The sequence below is a fragment of the Pristiophorus japonicus genome, chromosome 21, assembly GCF_044704955.1.
Source record: "Pristiophorus japonicus isolate sPriJap1 chromosome 21, sPriJap1.hap1, whole genome shotgun sequence".
NCBI lineage: Eukaryota > Metazoa > Chordata > Chondrichthyes > Pristiophoridae > Pristiophorus > Pristiophorus japonicus.
The window spans coordinates 19,142,018-19,166,555 of NC_091997.1; the positions used below are offsets into that span (position 1 = coordinate 19,142,018).

Genomic DNA, 24,538 nt, shown 5'->3' on the forward strand with positions numbered 1-24,538 from the left:
TCTGGAGGAGGGTATCTTGGAAAGCAGCTTCCTGTTTTCTGTGTTTAATTGCCCAGGTACCGTCACCAGAAGTTGTTCTCATTTACACCTTAATGGTGAGGGCTGACAGTCTCCATTTATTTCTACCACAAAATCCAGGCTAATAGATTGCACCAGTTACTTCAAAATTAAACATTCATCTAAGACATGGCCAGTGCTTGCAAAAACATAATGAATTCAAATTTCTGACTTGCATGCCTATCAGCTGGACAAACTGCTTTGAAGTTTTTTTTCTCATTTCCAGAAAATCTGTTGCTCTGATCTCAAATCAACATGGTCACTGTTTCCAGGACATTATGGGCAAAATTGCACTGCACCAAATCACTTGCCCCCTTCAGAGGATTCCAATCAATGTTCTCCATTTTATTTTGGGTGCACGGCCCATTCACAGTTTTGCATATGCGCCATCTTTAACACTGCAAAAGTCGGTCCTGCGCTGTGCGGGACTGGAAGAGGGCTGCGTGGCCGCGTAGCTTATAGGAAGCGTTGATTCCAATCCCTATATTGGGGATTTGTATATTTTTTAATGTCAAGATACAAACCACCTTTCCTTAGATGCAGCGTATGAGCTATACCTGGAAATTCCAAACACTTTTTAAAAAAATAAAAGATCCCACAGGAGCTTCAAACTATTGTGTATATTGGAGTTCCTCCATCCCCTATTATCCATTGTATGAAGCCTATGGGTGTACTTTTTAAAAATAAACTATTTCTGTTTCACTCGTGCAGAACTCGTGGTAGTCGGGTGGGTCAGAATGAGCATATGAACTATAACCTGGCAAACCCCTTTTTGTTCTTGATGATGTGTTGAGATTGCAAATGGCCAACATAGTAATGGAATTTGAGTTGGCAGGATTGCATTTGTGTTGTAGCTTTTGTACTATGGAGACTATTTTACCTTGAAATAAAAAATTCCCTATGGAATTTAATGCAGCTTTTGCTCTTGAATGTCTAGTAGTATAGGTATGCGTAGTATTTTTTCAGTGTCTGGTCTGGCAGACTGTTTAAATGAATTAGCCTTGTATTTATTAAATGCCAATTTTTCTTTCCATTTTAACCAGCAAGCAGAATAATTGAATTGAACTGTTTCTTTGTGCTTTCAGACTCCTAGCACCTGGCATGAGGTTGGACTGAAAAGGAGAAACTCTCACAAACGTTCTGCGTCATGGGGCAGTGCGGACCAGCTGAAAGAGGTGAGACATGCACTCTCGTCGATGCTGCTCTCGCTGTGGGACTGCTGGTCACCGTTGGTTAAATGTCTTTTATCATCTGTCTGCACATGCCGCAACACTTGACCTAAATAATGAATATACCAGCTCAAATAATTAGAAATGGGTTGGGTAAAAATAGCCTTGGAGAGGTTGCAGTTATGTGGAGAGAATAGAAAAGGTGGGATTGTTCTCCAAGCAGAGAAGGTTAAGGGGAGGTTTAATAGGTGTTCAAAATTGAGGGGTTTTGACTGAGTTAATAATGAGAAACTGTTTTCACTGGGAGGAGGGTAAGTAACCAGAGGACACAGATTTAGGTTACTTGGCAATAGAACCAGAGAGGAAATGAGAATTATTTTTTCGTGAGTTATGCATTGCCTGAAAGGGTGGTGGAAGCAGGCTAAATAGTAACACTCGAAAGGGAATTGGATAAATATTTGAAAAATAAATATTTGCATGCTATGGAGAAATAGCAGGAGAGTGGGACTAATTGGATAGCTCTTTAAAAAGCTGGCGCAGGCATGCCGTGTAATTCTCTGAAATAACTGAGACTAGGACCTCCGAGGTTGTACTGAATCTAATCCTGCAAAAAAGGCTATTCTATTAGTGTTGTGGTGCAGTGTTCAGTTCTGGCTGACCTCTTTTTATATTTAAAAAAAAAAAGAAAAGAAAGACTTGCATTTATATAGCATTTTTCATGACGACAGGACGTCCCAAAATGCTTTACAGCCAATGAAGTACTTTTTGAAGTGTAATCACTGTTGTAATGTAGGAAACGCGACAGCCAATTTGTGCACAGCAAGGTCCAAGAAACATAATTAGATAATCTGTTATGTTGATTTGAGGGATAAGTATTGGCTGGGTAACTCCCCTGCTCTTCGAAATAATGCTATGGGATCTTTTACGTTCACCTGAGAGCAGATGGGGCCTCTGTTTAACATCTCACCTGAAACACAGCACCTCCAACAGTGCAGCACCCCACTCACTCAGCACTGCACTAGTGTCACCCTGGACTAATGTGCTCAAGTTCCTGGAGTGGGTCTTGAACCCACAACCATCTGGCTCAGAGGTGAGGGTGCTACCAACTGAGCCACAGCTGACAAATGAACTGGCTCATCCAGTGTATTAGAGGGCCACGGGGCACCCCTTTTAATCCCAGTGTGGTGAAAATCAGGAACTCTTAGTTTGTAAGTCAACTAAGCCTCACTGATGAGGGACTCCTATGTTTGAAGCCTAGTTAATCTCTGGATACTCAGGTACATGGTTGCACTCGGAATCTTCGGGTTGGGCAGGATTAAATCCTTCAGGGTTCTTATTGAATCACCAAGTGATCCCAGCTGGCTGTATGTGAGCCTATTTTGTGTTCCACTGCAGTGTGATGTAATGTGGTGTTTCTCTATTAGTACACTGGCCACAATATAATTTCAATTTTGTGGGTGAAGAGTTGGGTTTTGTTTTTATCGTAGCCCTATGCTACTCCAAGCCAAAAGGGAAACTTGCCTGTTTTAGTTAAGCAATTGGTTATGTTTGAGTCGTCTGGGGTGACTGCAACCAATTTACTTGCCCTCTGCTTGCAGCTTCACTGTGGAGCTGTTTGATTTGAGAGTTCTGAATGACAGACCTTGGACACGCATCCCCTTTAAGCTTACTGCAGTGCAGCAATGTGATTTTACACTACATGGAGCTGATCATAATGCATTAAATACTTTTTTTGGCAAATCTCTTCACCAGGAATCCATTAAACATGCTAGATAGTACTGTTCAGTAGCATGTCTGTTTTGCAAACCTATGTGGAATAATGTTGCTTAAAACAGCAGGGACAACATGAACAATGGGGAACTTTGGCTTGACTTCCAATTGGTTGTTACCATCTGTCTTGGTTCAAATTTTCTACGCCCATGAGGTCTGTTCCTGTAATGACTGTTTTATCACCTACATCCCAAAAATATTTCCTGTTGGGAGTCTCTTACTGCAGCAATTAGTCTGTGGGTTGCTCGTGACTGATATCCATACCTGCTGCATGGTGAGCTAACTGACAGGTTTTTTTTTTCCCCCTTTCCCTTGAGATTAATAAATGTGGTGCTTCACACATTTGCAGGACTGTGAATTGATTTCAGAAACTGCTTCCCAGCAGTGACTGGAAACCCATGGAGTTGAGCCAGAATTCTGCTTTGAAAGCAAGCTCTACAGAAGTGTGACTGCACTTTTAGGCAACTCATTGTAATGTTTGAGATTTGTGATCAGGTGCTACACAAATGCAAGTTTATTTATGCTGCCTAGAGCATTTATGGCAAACGGTTGCTAAATACTTCTCCAATGGAGGAGAGATGTGACTGTAGTTATGTACACTAGTGCCTGGATATGCAGGAGGATTGAGTAAGGATGCATCTGTTGGGGAATTATGGGCCCAAGTTTCGGGCTGCGCCTAGAACGGCGCACCTGGACACCCGTTTTTCGCGCCACAAAGTGCGCCTAAAAAAAACGTAGATTTTCTGGCTCCCTGCTGGTCCTCTTGAGTTGGGCGTGGCGCAGCACGAGCAGTTGGGGGCGGAGCTAGGTCCCTGTGCTGAAAACAGTGCTGGAACCTCTGCACATGCGTGCTACAGTGGGCGCGCATGTGCAGTAGCTCCAGGCACCCAAAACAGTGTGGGAGGGGCCCGAAGCATGCAGCCCCTAGCCCTTGCTGAATGGCCTCACTGGGGCTGCGTGCATAAGGCTGCCCCCCCACGCCCAGCTCCTGCTTCCTCCCGGCTCGACTCCTGCTTCCACCCCAGACTGGACTCCTGCTCCCACCCCGGACTGGACCCGACCTCCCATCACCCGACCTGACCTCCCTCTCCCTCCCACCACCCGACCTGACCTCCCTCTCCCTCCCTCCCACCACCACCACCCCCGACCCGACCCGCGCTCTTCCCCCACCCCCTCCGCCTCCCTCCCTCCCTCCCTCCGACCCAAACCGACCTCCCTCTGCCCCCCCCCCCCCCCCCAAGCCACCTACCTGTAAATCTGGTGGAGGACGGGCCCTGCCTCCCCTCCCCCCCTTCTCCCTTCTCCTTTCTCCTCCTCCCCCTTCTCCTTTCTCCTCCTCCCCCTTCTCCTTTCTCCTCCTCCCTTCTCCTTTCTCCTCCTCCCCCCTTCTCCTTTCTCCTCCTCCCCCCCTTCTCCTTTCTCCTCCTCCCCCCCTTCTCCTTTCTCCTCCTCCCCCCCTTCTCCTTTCTCCTCCTCCCCCCCTTCTCCTTTCTCCTCCTCCCCCCCTTCTCCTTTCTCCTCCTCCCCCCCTTCTCCTTTCTCCTCCTCCCCCCTTCTCCTTTCTCCTCCTCCCCCCCTTCTCCTTTCTCCTCCTCCCCCCCTTCTCCTTTCTCCTCCTCCCCCCCTTCTCCTTTCTCCTCCTCCCCCCCTTCTCCTTTCTCCTCCTCCCCCCCTTCTCCTTTCTCCTCCTCCCCCCCCTTCTCCTTTCTCCTCCTCCCCCCCCCCTTCTCCTTCTCCTCCTCCTCCCCCCTTCTCCTTTCTCCTCCTCCCCCCCCCTTCTCCTCCTCCTCCTCCCCCCTTCTCCTTTCTCCTCCTCCCCCCTTCTCCTTTCTCCTCCTCCCCCCTTCTCCTTTCTCCTCCTCCCCCCTTCTCCTTTCTCCTCCTCCCCCCTTCTCCTTTCTCCTCCTCCCCCCTTCTCCTTTCTCCTCCTCCCCCCTTCTCCTTTCTCCTCCTCCCCCCTTCTCCTTTCTCCTCCTCCCCCTTCTCCTTTCTCCTCCTCCCCCCTTCTCCTTTCTCCTCCTCCCCCCTTCTCCTTTCTCCTCCTCCCCCCTTCTCCTTTCTCCTCCTCCCCCTTCTCCTTTCTCCTCCTCCCCCCTTCTCCTTTCTCCTCCTCCCCCCTTCTCCTTTCTCCTCCCCCCTTCTCCTTTCTCCTCCTCCCTCCTCCCCCTTCTCCTTCCTCCTCCTCCCTCCTCCCCCTTCTCCTTTCTCCTCCTCCTCCTCCTCCCCCTTCTCCTTTCTCCCTCCTCCTCCTCCCCCCCTTCTCCTTTCTCCTTCCTCCTCCCCCCCCTTTCTCCTTTCTTCCTCCCTCCCCCCTTCTCCTTTCTCCTTTCTCCTCCCCCCCTTCTCCTTTCTCCTTTCCTCCTCCCCCCCTTCTCCTTTCTCCTTTCTCCTCCCCCCCTTCTCCTTTCTCCTTTCTCCTCCCCCCCTTCTCCTTTCTCCTTTCTCCTCCCCCCCTTCTCCTTTCTCCTTTCTCCTCCCCCCTTCTCCTTTCTCCTTTCTCCTCCTCCCCCTTCTCCTTTCTCCTTTCTCCTTTCTCCTCCTCCTCCCCCTTCTCCTTTCCTCCTTTCTCCTTTCTCCTGCTCCTCCTCCCCCTTCTCCTTTCTCCTTTCTCCTGCTCCTCCTCCTCCCCTTCCCTTTCTCCTCCTCCTCCTCCCCCCCTTCTCCTTTCTCCTCCTCCTCCTCCCCCCTTCTCCTTTCTCCTCCTCCTCCTCCCCCCCTTCTCCTTTCTCCCTCCTCCTCCTCCTCCCCCTTCTCCTTTCTCCTTTCTCCTCCTCCTCCTCCCCCCTTCTCCTTTCTCCTCCTCCTCCTCCCCCCTTCTCCTTTCTCCTTTCTCCTCCCCCCTTCTCCTTTCTCCTTTCTCCTCCCCCTTCTCCTTTCTCCTTTCTCCTCCTCCTCCTCCTCCCCTTCTCCTTTCTCCTCCTCCCCCTTCTCCTTTCTCCTCCTCCCCTTCTCCTTTCTCCTCCTCCCCTTCTCCTTTCTCCTCCTCCCCTTCTCCTTTCTCCTCCTCCCCCTTCTCCTTTCTCCTCCTCCCCTTCTCCTTTCTCCTCCTCCCCTTCTCCTTTCTCCTCCTCCCCTTCTCCTTTCTCCTCCTCCCCTTCTCCTTTCTCCTCCTCCCCTTCTCCTTTCTCCTCCTCCCCTTCTCCTTTCTCCTCCTCCCCTTCTCCTTTCTCCTCCTCCCCTTCTCCTTTCTCCTCCTCCCCTTCTCCTTTCTCCTCCTCCCCTTCTCCTTTCTCCTCCTCCCCTTCTCCTTTCTCCTCCTCCCCTTCTCCTTTCTCCTCCTCCCCTTCTCCTTTCTCCTCCTCCCCTTCTCCTTTCTCCTCCTCCTCCTCCCCCTTTCTCCTTCTCCTTTCTCCTTCTCCTTTCTCCTTTCTCCTTTCTCCTCCTCCTCCGCCTCCGCCGCCGCCTCCTCCCCACACTGAGAGAGATAGAGACACACTGGGGGGGCATCCCAGCACGCTGTTGGAGGGCTCCCCGTGCGGCAGTCGGTAAGTAGAAAATGTTTTATTGATTTAAAAAAAAAAAATTATTTATTGTTTTTTTTGATTGATTTATTGGTTAGAAACATAGAAAATAGGTGCAGGAGTAGGCCATTCGGCCCTTCTAGCCTGCACCGCCATTCTGAGTTCATGGCTGAACATGCAACTTCAGTACCCCATTCCTGCTTTCTCGCCATACCCCTTGATCCCCCGAGTAGCAAGGACTTCATCTAACTCCTTTTTGAATATATTTAGTGAATTGGCCTCAACAACTTTCTGTGGTAGAGAATTCCACAGGTTCACCACTCTCGGTGAAGTTTCTCCTCATCTCGGTCCTAAATGGCTTACCCCTTACCCTTAGACTGTGACCCCTGGTTCTGGACTTCCCCAACATTGGGAACATTCTTCCTGCATCTAACCTGTCTAAACCCATCAGAATTTTAAAAGTTTCTATGAGGTCCCCTCTCATTCTTCTGAACTCCAGTGAATACAAGCCCAGTTGATCCAGTCTTTCTTGATAGGTCAGTCCTGCCATCCTGGGAATCAGTCTGGTGAACATTCGCTGCACTCCCTCAATAGCAAGAATGTCCTTCCTCAAGTTAGGAGACCAAAACTGTACACAATACTCCAGCTGTGGCCTCACCAAGGCCCTGTACAACTGTAGCAACACCTCCCTGCCCCTGTACTCAAATCCCCTCGCTATGAAGGCCAACATGTCGTTTGCTTTCTTAATCGCCTGCTGTACCTGCATGCCATCCTTCCATGACACCCAGGTCTCGTTGCACCTCCCCTTTTCCTAATCTGTCAATTGATTGATTTATTGATGTTTTTATCATTTATTATTGATGATGGATCTTTATTTGTAAAACTGAAGTGTTTAATGTTTGTAAACTTCACTTTTTAAAACTTTAAACCTCCCCATTCCCTACGCCTGATTTGTAACCTACGCCTGATTTTCTAAAGTATAGACAAGGTTTTTTTCGAGCGTACAAAAATCTTCACTTACTCCATTCTAAGTTAGTTTGGAGTAAGTTTTCACTACCGAAACTTTGAAAAAGAGAAAATTCTGTTCCAAAGTGAAACTGTTCTAACTGACTAGAACTGGAGCAAACTAAATGCCGAGAATTTGAATTTCTAAGATACTCCGTTCTACACCAGTTGCTCCAAAAAATTAGGAGCAACTGAGGCCGAAACTTGGGCCCTATGGCCCCAAGTTTCCACACGCGGCAAAACAGGCGCCCCTCCAAGCTGGGCGCCCGTTTTTCGCGCCGAAAACGGCGCCTGAAAAAAAACGCGGTATTCTCGAGCGCCTTGCAGCTCGATGTCTGCTTGGCGCAGCGCACGGGGCGGAGCCTACCACTCGCGCCGATTTTGTAAGTAGGAGGGGGCGGGTACAATTTAACTGAGTTTTTTTGGTGCCGGCAACCCTGCGCGTGCGCGTTGGAGCGTTCACACACGCGCAGTGTGAAGGAAACATTGGCACTTGGCCATTTTAAAAAGTGCTGCAGAAAAAGTGAAAATTTGTTTATTGAACCCTTGCAAAGGCTTGCATTTTAATTTTCTTGATATTTCTGTGTGTGAGGGAGTGCATTCTGTAATTAAAGATAGACTGTGATTTGAGACTATTCAAATTCTTTGTAGCTGTTCAATTTTTTACATTTTTTAATAAAACCACATTGCCCTTCCATGATCAGCACTGAGGCTTCTTCCAGCTTTCTCCCCCTGCCGTCGGTCGGTCCCGACGGCAAACCGCTGCCTGAAGCACTTTCACACAGGTAGGAACATGGTTTATTTAATCTTTTCTTTGCTTATAAATTTTTATTCAGGTTGAATTTATTTGTATAAGTATAACGATTTATTGTAGAATTTAATGACTTCCTTTCCCCCCCCCCCCCCCCCCCCCACCTCGTTCCCAACGCCTAATTTGTAACCTGCGCCTGATTTTTTTAATGTGTAGACAAGGTTTTTTCAAGCCTACAAAAATTTTCACTTGCTCCATTCTAAGTTAGTTTGGAGTATGTTTTCACTGGAAACTTTCAAATCAGGCGTCAGTGACCCGACGCGCCCCCTTTTGGGGAAAAAAAAATTCTGTTCAAAAGTGAAACTGTTCTACCTGATTAGAACTGCAGAAAACTTAAATGTGGAGAATTCCGATTTCTAAGATATTCCGTTCTCCACCAGTTGCACCTAAAAATCAGGAGCAAATTATGTGGAAACTTGGGGCCCATATGTGGTGCAGTGTTGTAATAGAAAGATGGTAGGACTATTCTGGAAGGAAATACAATTTTGAGGAAGTGTAATGAAGTAATTTAGATTGGTAAACAATTTATATGCAAGGATTTTTGGTTGTGATTTGCACACTAAAAATCAAATTTTGTGGTAATCAACTGGAACTATCTTTCAAATTCTCAACAGTATCACATCCAAAGCATGCAGTCCACACACCTGGCAGAGAATGCACCAAAACCTCTCAAATTCAAGTTGTATTTATCCATTCAATAAAAGAAATTGAAGGGACTAAGTTGGAGTTGATGAGCAGTACTTGGGGTTCAAATGTTGGTTCTGACCTCTAATTCTGCTCCCTCCCTCTAATGCCAACACAGTCACTCAATAAAAATGTCTAATTTGGCTTGAGGAATCCAAGGTTTCTCCAAAAGAAGGAACCTGTTTACTGAACAATTGCCATATGTGATGGAATTTGTTTGAACAGTAATTCCTATTGACTGTTTAGGGAGAATGCTCACGTCAAGCATTTCCTCATCATCTGCACATGTTAACTTTTTTTACATCAGTCATCTCCATATGGCTTCTCTAGTGTTTGGCAATTTTTACTGTGCCTCCCTTCATTGTGCTGTGGATTATTGCCACTAGGAACCCTGTTCCAAATTTATTTCATATTTGGCAGGATTCAAGCACAGTTCTATTTGTTTGTTCAACAAGTGGGCGAACAGTCAGATCTTGAGCAATGTATGCAAGGACAGCTGGGAAGATGTGCCCGAGTGAGACACATACTTGGCTTGTACACAAATCAAGAGAAGTGCCATAGGTGTTGGCCAAGGCTGAGTAGTAGCACTCTCGCCTCTGAGTCACCAGGTCAAAGGTTCAGGCCCCAGTGCAGAACTGAGGAAATGCTTCACTGTCTGAGGGTGCCACCTTTCAGCTGAGACATTAAACCAGGCCCTGTCTACCCTCGGGTGGATGTAAAAGATCCCAGAGCACTATTCGAAGATGAGCAGGTGAGTTTTATGGTGTCAGTCAAAATTTTACCCTTCACCAACATCACTAAAACATTATCTGGTCAATTATCTCATTGCTGTTTGTGGGACTATTTGTTGCCTCATTTCTCTTTATTACAACAGGGAAAAGCACTTCATTGGCTTTAAAGCACTTTGGGGTGTCCTGAGTGTGCACGGTGCTATGTAGATGCAGCCAAATAAATTCCACTGATGAATTTCTTGCTATAACAACTGAAAATCTTCGTGATCATTTTGTTATTGATTGTCATGGGTATGTGGAAAGCATGAAAACCATTGTTGCCATCAGCAATGCATAGGGCCTTGGTTAAAGCCTTGTCCTACCCAGTGCTGTCATCCTGGTGTACAGCTTGGAATTGTGATTTCAAAGTGAAAAATATGTTTTTAGAAACACTGCTGAGCAAATCGAGAGTAATTCCTTAAGGTGAGTGACGAGGGATAATTATAGTTTTATTTTAAAACTGTACAAGCTAGCTCACTACAACTACATGCCATCACATACCCAATTCTTTTGGATTTTCACCCCCACCAAAGAACTTTCAAGTTGGGCTTTTAATTTGGCCACTCATCACAGCTTGTCTTTTGACTTAATAAATACAAAGGCTTCAATGAAATGCTGTTTTTATGTAGTCATTAATTTGAGTTTAATTCACTTTTTAAAAAATAAAGTTCCTGTTCACTATAATCTTTGAAGTGTTTTGCCATACACAATCAGAGCCAAGCTTTCAAAACTTGAACATAAAGCATTCATTTGTTTTGAGTGCGAAATGAAAAGCAGTTGGATCTTTAACCTGCCAGATACAGTAAATAGCATTAAGAAAGCATAACACCATTTTTGGTTGTGACTTGCTAATCTTGCCTTGACTTCTCCTAGCTTAGTTTTCATTTTATTTAACATTTATTCCCAGCATATCAATATCATTATATTGCATAATCTCTTCAGGATAACACTGCTATGGAACTCCTTGCTGCTCCTCGTTGTTAGGCTTTTATAATCCAAGCCTAGGGCTGCCTAATCATTCCTTCCTGTTTCTTTTTAAATGTTGGCTTCATGTAAGCTTTTAAAACCTTTTGATGCCCTGAACTTTGGAAATATTGAATTTGTTCTTGAATAGGAAATTGTTAAATCAATTTCTTAAAATACTATTCCAGTAATGCAGGGTGAAGTAAAAGCATTGTTGAGATGAATAATTTTCACCTTTTTTTCCCCCCTTTGTGGCATCTAACCAGATTGCAAAGCTCAGACAACAACTACAACGCACTAAACTAAGTAAGAGGTACAGCAAAGACAAAGAGCGTCAGTCGCCTCTGCATGGAGATCATGCTGCTATGGGCATGGTACAGCAGGTAAGATGCAGTCACTGTTCGTGGATGGAAGTTGTCCATCTTCTGCCTCTTTAAAACCACAATTGAATTTGCCTATAACTAAAACTTGTGTTGTACCCTGTTTTGGTCGTTATTGACAGAGTCTTGATAACCATGGGCATAGGGCGGTTGTAAGTCACGAATTTAGTTCTCCAGCAGGGTTCATAACTGATCAGCTGGCATCTGAAAGGAAGTGCTTGAATAATTGAAGCAGCTGCATTGTTTGAGAGCAAACCAGCTGGTTGTCTGTCATGCATACCTGCTGTAAAGCTCAGGAATTTAATACTGATATGAAACATAACTTGCTACTTTTTAAAAGTATAAGCACATCCCTAAGATAGATGTGGACCTCAACCAGTTTTTAACGTATCAGCAGGAAGACAGTATTTTTACCATGGCACTGCCTTTCATCATTTTTAGCTGATTTTTTTTTTTACTACCTCAGTGAAGTGATAAATGATGCCTAAATTAACTTGTACTGAAACTATTTTTTTCCCCATGAACAAGTAAGACTTGTTTGGTAAATTTGCCGTGTCATTCGACATGGCTGATTTAAAAGTTCAGAATCTGAGGAATCACATTGTAGTTTGTTTTCAACATTAAATCTAAGGTGACTCTCTGGCCTAAAATGTGTGACAATATTTTGTTCTTGGATCAAATTTACACAAGCATAAAAGGCAATATATGGTAAATAATACATCGAAAGATTCTCAAGGGAATGTTTGTTTTGAAGATTTGACCAAGGATAGATGGGTGTTAATTCATTGAGAATAAACGATCCATTCTGTTGGGGTGTGCACGCACAAAACTAAACTCTTCATTTTCATTAAACTTTTATATTGCTTGTTTTAATCTTTTGAAAGGGACCTTCTAAGTTTGTACCGATTCTGCCAGCGAACCTTGCCATCACAAAGTTAATTCCACGACTTAGGAACAGCTTGGAAGCGATAAATCAGGAAATTGAAGGGATGTTCATTAAAGAACCTGGCGATAAAGAATTACTGAGGGTAGGTAATCTTGTTCAATTCTTGATTAAGTCACCTGAATGTGTTTCTCATCCTTTCCCCCCCCCCCTTTAGTATTGTTGCATGCATTCAGTCATAGCTGCAAAACTTTTGTGTTGAATGTGTACTTGAATTTCAAGTAACGAAGATGAGAATGTATTTCCTTTTAAATTGAAGATCAAATGTATTGTGGTGCATTACTGAGTTATTCAAACTAGGATGGTGTCCCTGGTTTGATTGCTGGTGTTGGAGAAAATGGAGTAGGCCAAGGCATACTGCAATTGGCTTAAGTGTTCGAGGTAGGCAAGAGAAAATTAGCAGCAGCTATTGCTGTTTTCTGTCCAGTGACGCCCTACTAGGAAATGTGTAGGCAAGTTTTCTATTCAGTTGTGATCCTGTAATTGATCAACATGTTGACATTCACTCTTAAATTTGTGCAAGCTAGCTGAAGGTTACTGATAGCTGTGGAATTGTAATATTGCTTGGTGTTTTTGCGGGGCGGTGGTGATTGTCTTGGGAGACTGAGTTGAACATTTGGTGGGAGGGAAAGCTTCTGACCCCCACCCAAATTTGTGCTGTGGATCCTGAACTTGATGTCTTGCAGAATCATTGTTGGGGAAGTCCAGAACCAGGGGGTCACAGTCTAAGGATAAGGGGTAAGCCATTTAGGACCAAGATGAGGAGAAACTTCTTCACTCAGAATTGTGAACCTGCGGCATTCTCTACCACAAAGTTGTTGAGTCCAGTTTTAGATATATTCAAAAGGGAGTTCGATGTGGCCCTTACGGCTAAAGGGATCGGGGGGTATGGAGAGAAAGCCGGAATGGGGTACTGAAGTTGTATGATCAGCCAGGATCATATTGATTGGTGGTGCAGGCTCGAAGGGCTGAATGGCCTACTCCTGCACCTATTTTCTATGCCCCAGCTGTTTACACTGTACATTAATGATTTAGATGAGGGGATTAAATGTAGTATCTCCAAATTTGCAGATGACACTAAGTTGGGTGGCAGTGTGAGCTGCGAGGAGGATGCTGTGAGGCTGCAGAGCGACTTGGATAGGTTAGGTGAGTGGGCAAATGCATGGCAGATGAAGTATAATGTGGATAAATGTGAGGTTATCCACTTTGGTGGTTAAAAACAGAGACAGACTATTATCTGAATGGTGACAGATTAGGAAAAGGGGAGGTGCAAAGAGACCTGGGTGTCATGGTACATCAGTCATTGAAGGTTGGCATGCAGGTGCAGCAGGCGGTTAAGAAAGCAAATGGCATGTTGGCCTTCATAGCAAGGGGATTTGAGTACAGGGGCAGGGAGGTGTTGCTACAGTTGTACAGGGCATTGGTGAGGCCACACCTGGAGTATTGTGTACAGTTTTGGTCTCCTAACCTGAGGAAGGACATTCTTGCTATTGAGGGAGTGCAGCGAAGGTTCACCAGACTGATTCCCGGGATGGCGGGACTGACCTATCAAGAAAGACTGGATCAACTGGGCTTGTATTCACTGGAGTTCAGAAGAATGAGAGGGGACCTCATAGAAACATTTAAAATTCTGACGGGGTTAGACAGGTTAGATGCAGGAAGAATGTTCCCAATGTTGGGGAAGTCCAGAACCAGAGGTCACAGTCTAAGGATAAGGGGTAAGCCATTTAGGACCGAGATGCGGAGGAACTTCTTCACCCAGAGAGTGGTGAACCTGTGGAATTCTCTACCACAGAAAGTTGTTGAGGCCAATTCACTAAATATATTCAAAAAGGAGTTAGATGAGGTCCTTACTACTAGGGGGATCAAGGGGTATGGCGAGAAAGCAGGAATGGGGTACTGAAGTTGAATGTTCAGCCATGAACTCATTGAATGGCGGTGCAGGCTAGAAGGGCCGAATGGCCTACTCCTGCACCTATTTTCTATGTTTCTATGTATCTTAGTCCTGCTGGAGGTGCACACACATGGATGTCTGGTGAGGAATGAAATTCATCCTCAACTCTGATGCACTCGTGTTTTAATGGCCTGCCAGCACCCAGTGTCAAGGCTCACCTGATTAATGGGCATATTAGCAAACATCAACTTCATTCAGTTTATTTTTTTTTTTAAAAAGACTCCGCTAGGAGTCAAAGTTGTGGATTCCAGCTCCACTCCAGGACCTGAGCACACAATCTAGGTTGACACTTCGGTGTACTAAGGGAGTGCTACCTTCTTGGAGGTGGTGTCTTTCAGATCAGATATTAAACTGAAGCCCCGTTGGCTTGTGCATTGGACGTAAACAATCCTATGGACTGATGCGAGTGCTACCACTGAGCCCCAAAGTTAGTACTTTTGTGTCATGAGGCATGTCATGAGTTCAAGTCCTTCTCTGGAAACTTTGAGCAGATAACCTAGGCCAGCACTTCAGTGGGGTGCAACACTGTCTCGGTGCCATCTTTTGGATGAGACTTTAAAACTGAACAGGGACATTCTGTGTTTGGCCAATATTTTATACATCAACCAGGCCACTAAAACTGATTAGTAATTTATTTCCATTGCTGTTTGTGGGAATTTGCTGTGTACAAATTGGCTGTTGCATTTGCTCATGGCTATGCTTCAAAATTACTTCATTGGCCATCTCTCTTATTTCATTGGCTGTCCCTTTTCAAAGATTAAGCTGGTGTATACTTCTCGTGAAATTTCAAATTCAACTAAACTTAATCACCAGTCACCCAAATTCAGTTTGAGATTTTAATTTAAATGTTTGACCAGTTAATCTTTAAATGGTGGGACACAACTGCCCTTTATATACCACCTTTTCACATCTTCACTTTCTACAACAACAATTTATTTTGCAGTGACAAGGCAAATGCAGCAGCAATTTTCCACAGGATCTGACGAAGAGTAATTAGATAAATGATCAGTTAACTCATTTCTGGTATTGGTTAAGGGAAGAATATTGGGTACGGCACCAGGAGTCCTTCAAGTAATACGCTGTGGTGCCAGAACAGCAGGTGGGGCCTTGCTATATCATGTCTTATTGCAACGACAGCACCGTCAAAATTGCAGCACTCATTACGGCATTGCAAAGTCGTCTTTGTGCGCTCAAACAATTGATGATGATTGCTCTGAACCTTCAGACTTGCGAACAATAGTGCCACCAACCAAGCCAAGCTGATGTTGGGCAAGAGCATTTGTATTGTTTGAATCTTGCAGCCACAGTGATGTGATTATTGCAGGATAATCTGGTTGTGGCTGAGAAATTTTATCCAGAAGGTTGTTGCCATGATACATTGCTGAAAACAAATGCTTGTTGAAATTTTAGCAATCCAGTGTTTACCTTCTAGATGGACTGGATGGGTATATTCTTCAGTAGTCACTGAACTATGATTTGCAGTCTCCTACCTCTGATATCACTGATTTTCCCCTCTTCTGTGTTTGCTTTGTAGATCATGGATGCACCTGATGGGCACAGGGCACCCTTCCCTTCCCAACGATACAGCAGCAGTTCTCAGAGTGACCCCTCGCCTATACCTCTTGAACAGACCAGTGGCTACAGTAGTCCCTCTCCATATCCGTCCCCGTCGCCTTCACCTTCGTATCCAAATGGAATCCAGGAAGAGGGGCCTTGTATAATAGAAGATGTATCATTTTTTGTTCGGGACAAAGGTGAGATCATGGTTCACAGATGTGGGAAAAGTTTCCACCAAATCATTTACAATAAAATGTAACCAAATTGTGTTCTCTATCTCAGCGCCCCTCCTGGAGGTGCTGACTCATGCAGGATGGGCTGCACAGTTGCAAACCGCTTTCTACGACTGGCCATACATTTGTTCTCCATTGTGTGATGCTGCACAGCGAGTGTCGGCAAGCTCTTGACTATGCTGGGCATTGGAGCCAAGGTTGATGCTGAATTTTCCTGATGTGCGCAAGACAAGGATGTATTGTAAAAGGACAATAGCAGCCCTGGCTGAGCTCCGATTGCTTATTTAGCATTTTTGTCCTCCTTGGAATAGCAGGATATCCAATACGGGACTCAGCAATGTATGGGCTGCAATACTTATAAATAGAATAACCTACGGAAGAATACAAATTAGGCTAATAAGTGCAAGGCAATATTCACATGGCAGTCCTTTTGTGGAGTCAATTCATGTTGCAGCTTTTCTCTAGCAGTAAGTCTTCTGTTGTGTAACTTAATCTCTCAATACTCTAGAACTCTTTGCAATGTGTCTTCCAGGTTTTTGCAGGGTCTCTTATCCTTGTTCCAAGCTACTGTTCAGCTTTATTTAATCCTATATTTTTCTTATGGACCATTAACTACACTTTGTCTATATTTGTAAACCTAAATAATCCAGCTGAGTGGTCAGCAGTAATGTATTGATATTCTCAACCAACAACGATGTAAAATTAGATTAAATAGTATTTATTACATTAAATTATAGACTGTTCATTTGCAGCTTGTCGTGCATTGACTCGCAGATGTGTTAAGGTTTTCAGTGACCTGTTCTGTGCAGAGGCTATGCTGGATATTCCCTTCTGAAGAAGGGTGTTCCATACAGAAACGTGGAAAGATATGGGTCTGACTTGCTTAAGTTGCCTTATGAAATACAATTCCTATAATTGTTTCCCCTCTTTGGACTTCACCTAATCATCCAACAAAATCTTGGATATTCTCCCTTTTGACCGTCAAATTGGAATGTCAGTTGTCTTGGTTCTGAAGCTAGTATCGCTAGGTCACTTTCTTTTTTTTTGTAACTCCAGATAGTGGCACAAGCTCTCCTCTCCTGAAGTATGCTTCCTCTCCCAAACCAAACCACAGCTACATGTTCCAGCGGGAGCCACCAGAGGGCTGTGAGCGGGTGACTGCATTTGAAGAAACACCGTAAGTAAAAGATCTGCATCTAAATAATTGACGGTGTTGTGTTTTCTCATTGGGGAAGAGGTTTATGTATGTTGCAGCATTAATTTTGTGGTCATTCAAATCAGCTAAGTCCCTCTGCAGCTTAAGTTGAGCACAATTTTACATACAAACTTTCCACAACATTATGTTATCGAGGCTCAAGGTTGACTTATTTTTTAGCTTTAAGCACGTGCCCCATTTGTGTATCATTGTTTTTACATTTCCAAATTACTGAGTAGATAGCATGTTCACTTAATTTTTCCCATTCAAATTGTCTGAGCCTTTGGTTCTGTTGTGTAGGGGCTGATGTAGATGCCTGAACTATTTCCCCCTGTTAATTTTGAAGTATAGCCTCTAAATGCAGTCCTGTCCTGGTTCAGGTGACATTGTCACGTGGGGCTATTCCAGCCATTCAAGTTCTGAAGCCAACATGACCTATTTCAGGGCATAAGTGTCTTGTGTTCTCCTACCTCAATCGTATTTGCCTAATTTTCACTGTAAAATTAGGCAGGAGCTTCATTGTGTTCGAGTTAAATGGAGTTGGCAAAGGTAAAGAGCTTGAAGGCTTTCTGTTCAATGCCCTGGTCCTCGAATGTTATTTGGTCCTTCGTGTCAGGTTCTGCCACACATGATCCCTCTTTTAAAATTCTGCTGCTGCATAAAGAAACCATTCAACCATATTGAATGTCAAATATTATATAACCCAATGTCTCAGTCTGCAGATTATAATCAGCAATTAATATTTCACTAGAATATGAACAAGTAAATAAAATCCAATGTGCAGAATATTAGAAATGTGCAGATCATGGAACAGTAGGCTGATTGAATTCCAAACTGACTAGCTTACAGTAACAGTGCAATTGTAGCAGAACGGTCACTGTGACCAATGCATCAGTTAATGGTGCTAGAATTTAAAGGCTGTTGGATTAGTACAGTTTAGATCTACAAGTGTTATGCAGACCATTCAATGTTACACCTTGCCCTTTGCACATGCTGTGTAGTGTTCAAAATCTGGGACAGTGATATGCACAGTTGAGTACTTAATTATTTTTTGGATCAAAACTTTTGAAAGTCCCTTTTCTGTCTGGCTGAAAAACAATGATTTGAAGTCATCCGATCAAATAAACCCATTTGCCTTATTTTCAAGAGACCCTGAAGTAGGGAGGCAGGACAAGATAGGTTAGTGACCTTGTGAAAGCACATGCTCTCACTAGTTACTTGCTTTTAGGAGAGGATTTAAGTGATCTTACTTTGCATCTCGTTCCCACCTACATGTCCCGAGGCATCAATTCAGGCAGGCACCCTGCTTGTGTTCATGGGACTGTAAAGCAAAATTGTTTCTATGAATTAATTAAATTTGCTATGTTTGGATTTTTCCTGTACCCTATATAGTGATGTGCTGTGTCTTGCTCTGTTGTAAAGAGCATAGTTATGAATGGCTCCTTCTAAAATATTTCCAAACAATTGCTGTACAAAATCATTGCAAGTTGAGGGGGAAAAAAAACCTAGAGTTTAGGTTTTATTTTTGGGGTTTGCTGCAGGAATCCAATTGCAATACTTAAAAGCCTTAGGCAAACTGGTAACAAAAATACCCTAGGTACAATTTCACATAATCTAATATTTAGATTTATAAATTCAGTATGTAAACTATGGTGACAAACTGGATCAGATTTCACCCATAATGTAGAGTAATTCTATCTGAGCTGAAATGCTTTCAAATCTTCAATGAAATATGATTGTGAATTAATCATTCCTGTGTGCTCTTTTTCAGGGCTATTTCCTTTGGGCAGGCTCTGCTGTACTCGTGTCCAGATAAAAACAAAGTTAATTTCAACCCCACTGGCTCCGCCTTCTGCCCAGTCCATATTCTTAAGCCTCTTTTACCAACTGTTGACTTAATATTAAGGCACTTACCAGCATCTGCTTCATCGACCTCTCCAAGCACAGGGGTATCATCGAGCACTTTGACCTCTTGCCAGTCGACAACTCAGGTCTCATTCCAGCAACCATTGGAGGATTCAGGGACCACAGACTTTGCTGAGCTTTCTAAGGAGCAACCTCTACAATTTGATCCTTGGAAACTTGCTCAAACTGAAGAAGGTGCTTTTTTCCAGAGCTCGTTAGTAATTTAGACTGGTAAATCTGCAAAAGGTAAATAGCTGCCTGGAACTTTACCCCTCAAGTTTATGGTGTTAAATACTACAGATACTGGCTGTCTTAGCCATAAATGTATTTGTATCTTGACTGCAAGTTTAACAGTTTTATATGTAAACAGACTGATACTAAACCAACAAATGAAGCATCTGTCTTTCGGGGAAAAATTGGCCAAGTATTATTGGGACTTGCCTGTAAATATTTGTGCTCCAAGGCAAATGGTTCATTACCACAGCACCAAACATCAGCTTATGTGAATGCAAATTCTTGGCATATTGGAGTTTACAGTAACAAAAAATCAAATGTCTACTAGTCCTTCATTCACCTTTCCTTTCTTGGCTTTCTTTTCTTGCAACTACAATAAGCACAAGCTTACCTTGAGAAAAAGTATAAAGACATAGGGCCATTCTAAATGTTGGCTACTGTCTGATATTTTTGCTGGGGTACTTTTTCAGTCAGCTTTTAACCTCGTACAGTACGTTGTGTGTAAGACTGCTACAGTATTTAGAAAATAAAATTGTTTATATATTAAAAAATGCACATTGGAAGCTTTTTTCCTTAAATAACTTTTCTTGCTCTTTACTTTATGAAAAGCGTTAGGCTTAGCATTTTAAAAGCAGTGTACGGCACTGAAAAGTGACTTGTGCAACTGCTGTTGATTTAAAGGTTGTAGAATATCGAGTCTAATTAGAAATCCCGGGTTACTGATTGGTGCAAGTATCGACCATTGGGTGCTGCTAAACAGTTGAGCACAGTGAAATACTGGAATTTAGCAAGTATCCCGTAGCAGCAAGTACATTTCCTGCCATTCAGACACTTGTATAAGTGCAGCAAAGAAACAGAACTGTGAATGCTGTTTGATCTGCTTCATAGCCTTATTACTCAGACCTTTCCATGGGTAAAAGGAATATAATGACACAACTTAAGCCTATTAATGGGGATGCCACAGAGGAAATTAAATTCCTGTTTATCCAATGTTGAGCAAAATGATCACTACTCATTTCACACTTTTTAAAATGGAGACTGGATGGGAATGAATTGCCCCTGAAATGTCTGATTGTGCCACAAAGGAGCAGGAGGGTATTTTAAAATCAAAACTTCATATTTTTTGTTTAAGATCAATCAGGTTAACAACTCAAATATTGGGAATTGATTAAATTAATTTGTCCAGGTCAAATAAAACATGTGTGGAAGGTGACTGGGCTCATTTAAAATCAAGTTAGGAGCCAATCTGTATACACTATGAATTGGTATTGAGGTTATACTGATCTAACCTGTGCAATTAACTGGCATACACTTCAGTTCCTTGACGCAACACACAAGTGCTATGGTGTATATTGCATTCTGCTTTTGTATATTACACAACAGAATACATTTCCTGACCAAGTGTTGTATATTCAAGATTCCTGTCGTTTTGACTGCTCTAACCAATTTCAGTAACACATTGTGAACTTTGTCTATGTCTTGGGTCGGAATTTTGTATTGCTGAATTTAGAACTGCTAGCCATTCAGAAGATTTAAGCTTGTCTGTCCTGAAATATTCTGTACTCAATTGCTATTCATTTTTTGAGTAATATGAAGTAAAATTGCAGTACTTAAAAAATTTTAAGCATTGGGCAGAAAATTCTAAATAAAAAATTCAAAAAAAGACCTCTCTGCCACTATTTAGCACCAAGGATTAAAGATAATGGCTTAATTCAACAGTATATTTGGTCGCACTACCAAAAAAATAGTTTGGGCTTTTTTTCGAAGGGAAAAAGAGGGAACAAGTGAAGAGCACAAGGTTTATTTGCACCTGTTCATTGTACTTCATTGGCTGTAAAGCGCTTTGAGATGTCCGGTGGTCGTGAAAAGCGCTATATAAATCCAAGTCTTTTTTTCCGTTATGTCTAACAAAAATCTATTTGACTTTACTTTTCTCATTGTCACTGTTCAAATGCTTTTTCTACTGAACTGTATTTTTAATTTTACTTCTAATATAAGTCTGGGCTTAAATATACAGAAATGTAGGTTTTTTTTTTGTTTGGTATTTATTTAAACAATTGATGTACCCATTTAAAGGGCTAGCTTCATTTAAGGTCGAACTTGGGTATTAAAAAAAAATGTAACTATATCTGAAACCTCTAGCTTAAAAGCAAAGTGTACAGATTTTAAACTGCTTAGTTCCTCTGCATTCCAGTTTAATTTGCAGGTATATTCTGATACAGAGCCTGTGAAAGTAAAAGCACCAGCATTTAGACTCTTAATATCTTATTGTCTCAAGTTGAAGATCGTGTGGTTAATTATGGTTTCTGAAACAAATTTAGAATGAAGTGCCCAAAAGAATTGTGTCATGGCGTGTTCTTTGCTTGTGCATTTTGAGTTTCAATGCAATCTGCTACAATCTTTGTTTTCCATCACCTACACAGTGAATCTGTAGACAGTAAGCATCCTAACGTATTGCTTGTGTGTCACGATGACCTTTGAAACTACCTTGAAAGAGGCTTGATACTTGATTGAGCAGTGCAATTATTAAATTGTACTTTAGAGGGGCTCGGTAAAACACCATGCTAATCGGACTAAATGTTATTTGTCCCTCCCCGGTCCAGATATTGGTTATAGAACACCTATTTGTAGAATTAAAGTAGCTGTCAGCTTACAATATTGATATGGGCTGCACGAGTGACAAGTGTGTAAAATGTAATTGTGGCAATTGTTCACTAACTTGATCCCTGTGGTAAATCAAGCATTTGGCATGCCATTTTAGTTTTGGTTTCAGTTGAAACTTGTGCTTATTTTTGCTTGGTTCTGAATTCAGTACAGTCCAAAGTAAAATATTGTGCAACTCTTGAGATATCTGTTGGCACTTGGTCATGTCTCATTTAATCTTTTATAGTCTTCTGTGCACTGTTGCAGAATTGTACTGCAAGTGACCAATCTTTTTTTAATTGACTGTTTCAACTGATTTCAGTTTATTCTCAAATAGTTGAGGGAGGATTTACATGCCTTCTAAAGCTGCAGAAAACAATCAGCTGTTTGTATTACCACTTGAGTAGGTCACATTCTGCCCAGCAATAACCAACTCTGCAAATGCATACTTGTAGTTGGGTTTTGTGGAGCCTACAACATTAAAAATGTTTAAACTTTATTTTTACACTGTTCTGTAGGTCCAAAAGACTATTGCTTCATATTCTGCAGAAGTCATACTACAGTGGAAGTAGTGTGACAGTGTCTCCGTGAAGGTTGTTTTACTACCTCCTTCACCTTATGAAATAAGGAGTGATATTGCCAATCTGATTATACTACCAATTCTGTATTTCTGTATCCTAAACCACATGGCATTTGTAGTAAAATGAGATGTTGCATCTGGACCAGTGAAAATTTAACTTGACGACTGTCAGATCTCCATAAATCATATGGGCAACAAACATGGTTTTTTCCAAAAGTATCAATACAATTAATTTTATAATACAGATTCATCAGTGCAATGTTTTTGTGAAAAATTGCCATTTAATTGTGTATGATCTCAGAACTCATACATAAAGGAGATGTAGTGTACAATATATTACAGAAGAGCACCAGTGTGTGCACATTCAAGTCGAGTTTCAAATTGTAGCTATGAGAGATCTACTGCTGGAGAAACCAGTGGGACTTGGACAGATGCATCTAATTGGTAAACATGGTAGAAATAAAGCACTGTTGCATTTATAAAGTGAACCAGCACCGTCTGGTGGTAGAAACAAAGTACTGTGACAGTATTAAATGGACCTCAACTTTTTGAAGTTGCCAGGTCTCTGACAACTGTGCCTGTTGTAGAACAAGGTAGCAATATTTTTCTTTTGCTTTAATCTTGGTTTAAATTTACTGTTGAATTTTTGCAATAGCCTTGTTTTAAAATCTAGATCAAATGTCACACTTGTGTTACCTCCAAGAAAAAGGCGAACCTTGCAGTCATCTGTGGCTTATTCAATTATAGCTTAAATTGTACTTTCCAAAAATAAATCTGTTGGTTACTAGAACTTGAAAATCAAGCAATTAAAAGCAAAAATAATTTATGACCCTTGTAAATAGTGAACTTAAGTGAGACAAGATAAGGTAGCTGACTTTATAAAGCAAGACATTGTAGGCACAGCATTCATCTGCTGCCAAACACTACCATGACACACTTCCTTTTGTTATACACTGTTGAAATGTGTATCCACATTGAGAAACAAAAAATTAGAATCTCATTCTAAATGTATTGCGTTTTCTATTGTAGTGTATTTGTTGATCAGAATGACTCGGTGATGACTGCAGATAACTAAAACCACATGAATGTTATGAGTAAATTGCTGACCAAATTGGTTAATGTAACACCAGTTTTGTATTTAAAGATTTGAATTGGCCTGGAAGTGTATCTTTGATGTAGAATTATTTTGTCTTATAGACACTATTTTGGGGGTTTGGTTGACATTGTACATATGTTTCAGAACATTAAGCTTGGACAAATGTATTGACCACATGAGCTGTGTTTAGCGTGTGGATTTTGTGTGTTTTTTTTTTAAGTAGGAGGTTCAGTTTCAGAAAATACAAAAATAAAAGTGCCAATTTCCACTGCAGATATTTTGTGCTTTGTTCCTAAGGGATTACAGTCTCAATGATATTACTCTTCAATTAGTTTCTTTAAACAAAATCAACATTCAAGCACTTGCACTTCATGCACTGATGCTTGCACACATATACAGGAGTGGAACAGCCCAGGCTGTGCTCCTCATCTGTGGCATTTAGTGGACTTTCTGTTGCCAGTGTGACCCAGCAGTTCTTGTTTGTATATCCTTTGCACTACCTTCAACAGAAACAACTTGCATTTATATAGTGTCTTTAATTTAGTAAAATGTCCCAAGGTGCTTCAAAGGAGCATTATCAAACACAATTTGACACAGCCACATAAGGAAATATTGGAGCCCATGATCAGCAACTTGGTCACAGAAGTAGGATTACTTTTCTCCAGTGGCAGGTCAATCACTGTTTAAGTGAAAGGACTCATTGTATAGGCCTGGAGAGGGAGAGAGACACTCCATATTTCATGTCTTGTGCTGTGCACCATGACTGCATGGGCTGGAGATGGCTGCAGATGTTTTCATCAGTGTTGTGCTGTGGGCAGCTGGTGGGTGTGTTGATGCTCCAGGGCTGACTATGCTTCCACTGCACCCCCTTTCCCCTCCCCCAGCGAATCTTGCAAGGTGTTTCCTGAAGAGAAGTTGCCTAGCTCCTGATTTCAGCTTGATAAAGCAGCATGAGCACCTGCTTCTCATCTCGTTCTAGGGATTGGGAAGAAAGAGAAAAAGACTTGCATTTATATAGTGCCTTTCATTACCACCGCACATCTCCAAGTGCTTTACAGCCAATGAAGTACTTTTGGAGTGTAGTCACTGTTGTCATAAAGACAAGAAATAGAAGCAGGAATTGGCCAT

At 42.5% G+C, this 24,538-nt stretch overlaps 1 protein-coding gene across 2 annotated transcripts in view; it reads left to right on the forward strand.

Moving 5' to 3' along the window:
• The window catches only part of LOC139233850 (glucocorticoid-induced transcript 1 protein-like), a 63,060-nt gene extending 39,377 nt beyond the window's left edge, over positions 1-23,683 (forward strand). For both annotated transcript variants that reach the window (XM_070864445.1, XM_070864446.1), the window contains exons 3-8: positions 1,143-1,232; positions 10,957-11,073; positions 11,955-12,098; positions 15,502-15,721; positions 16,814-16,934; positions 18,724-23,683. In XM_070864445.1, coding sequence (XP_070720546.1) covers positions 1,143-1,232; positions 10,957-11,073; positions 11,955-12,098; positions 15,502-15,721; positions 16,814-16,934; positions 18,724-19,084 — 1,053 coding nt within the window. In that variant the 3' untranslated portion in view covers positions 19,085-23,683. The remainder of the gene's footprint in view (positions 1-1,142; positions 1,233-10,956; positions 11,074-11,954; positions 12,099-15,501; positions 15,722-16,813; positions 16,935-18,723) is intronic.
• Positions 23,684-24,538: the final 855 nt, after the last annotated feature.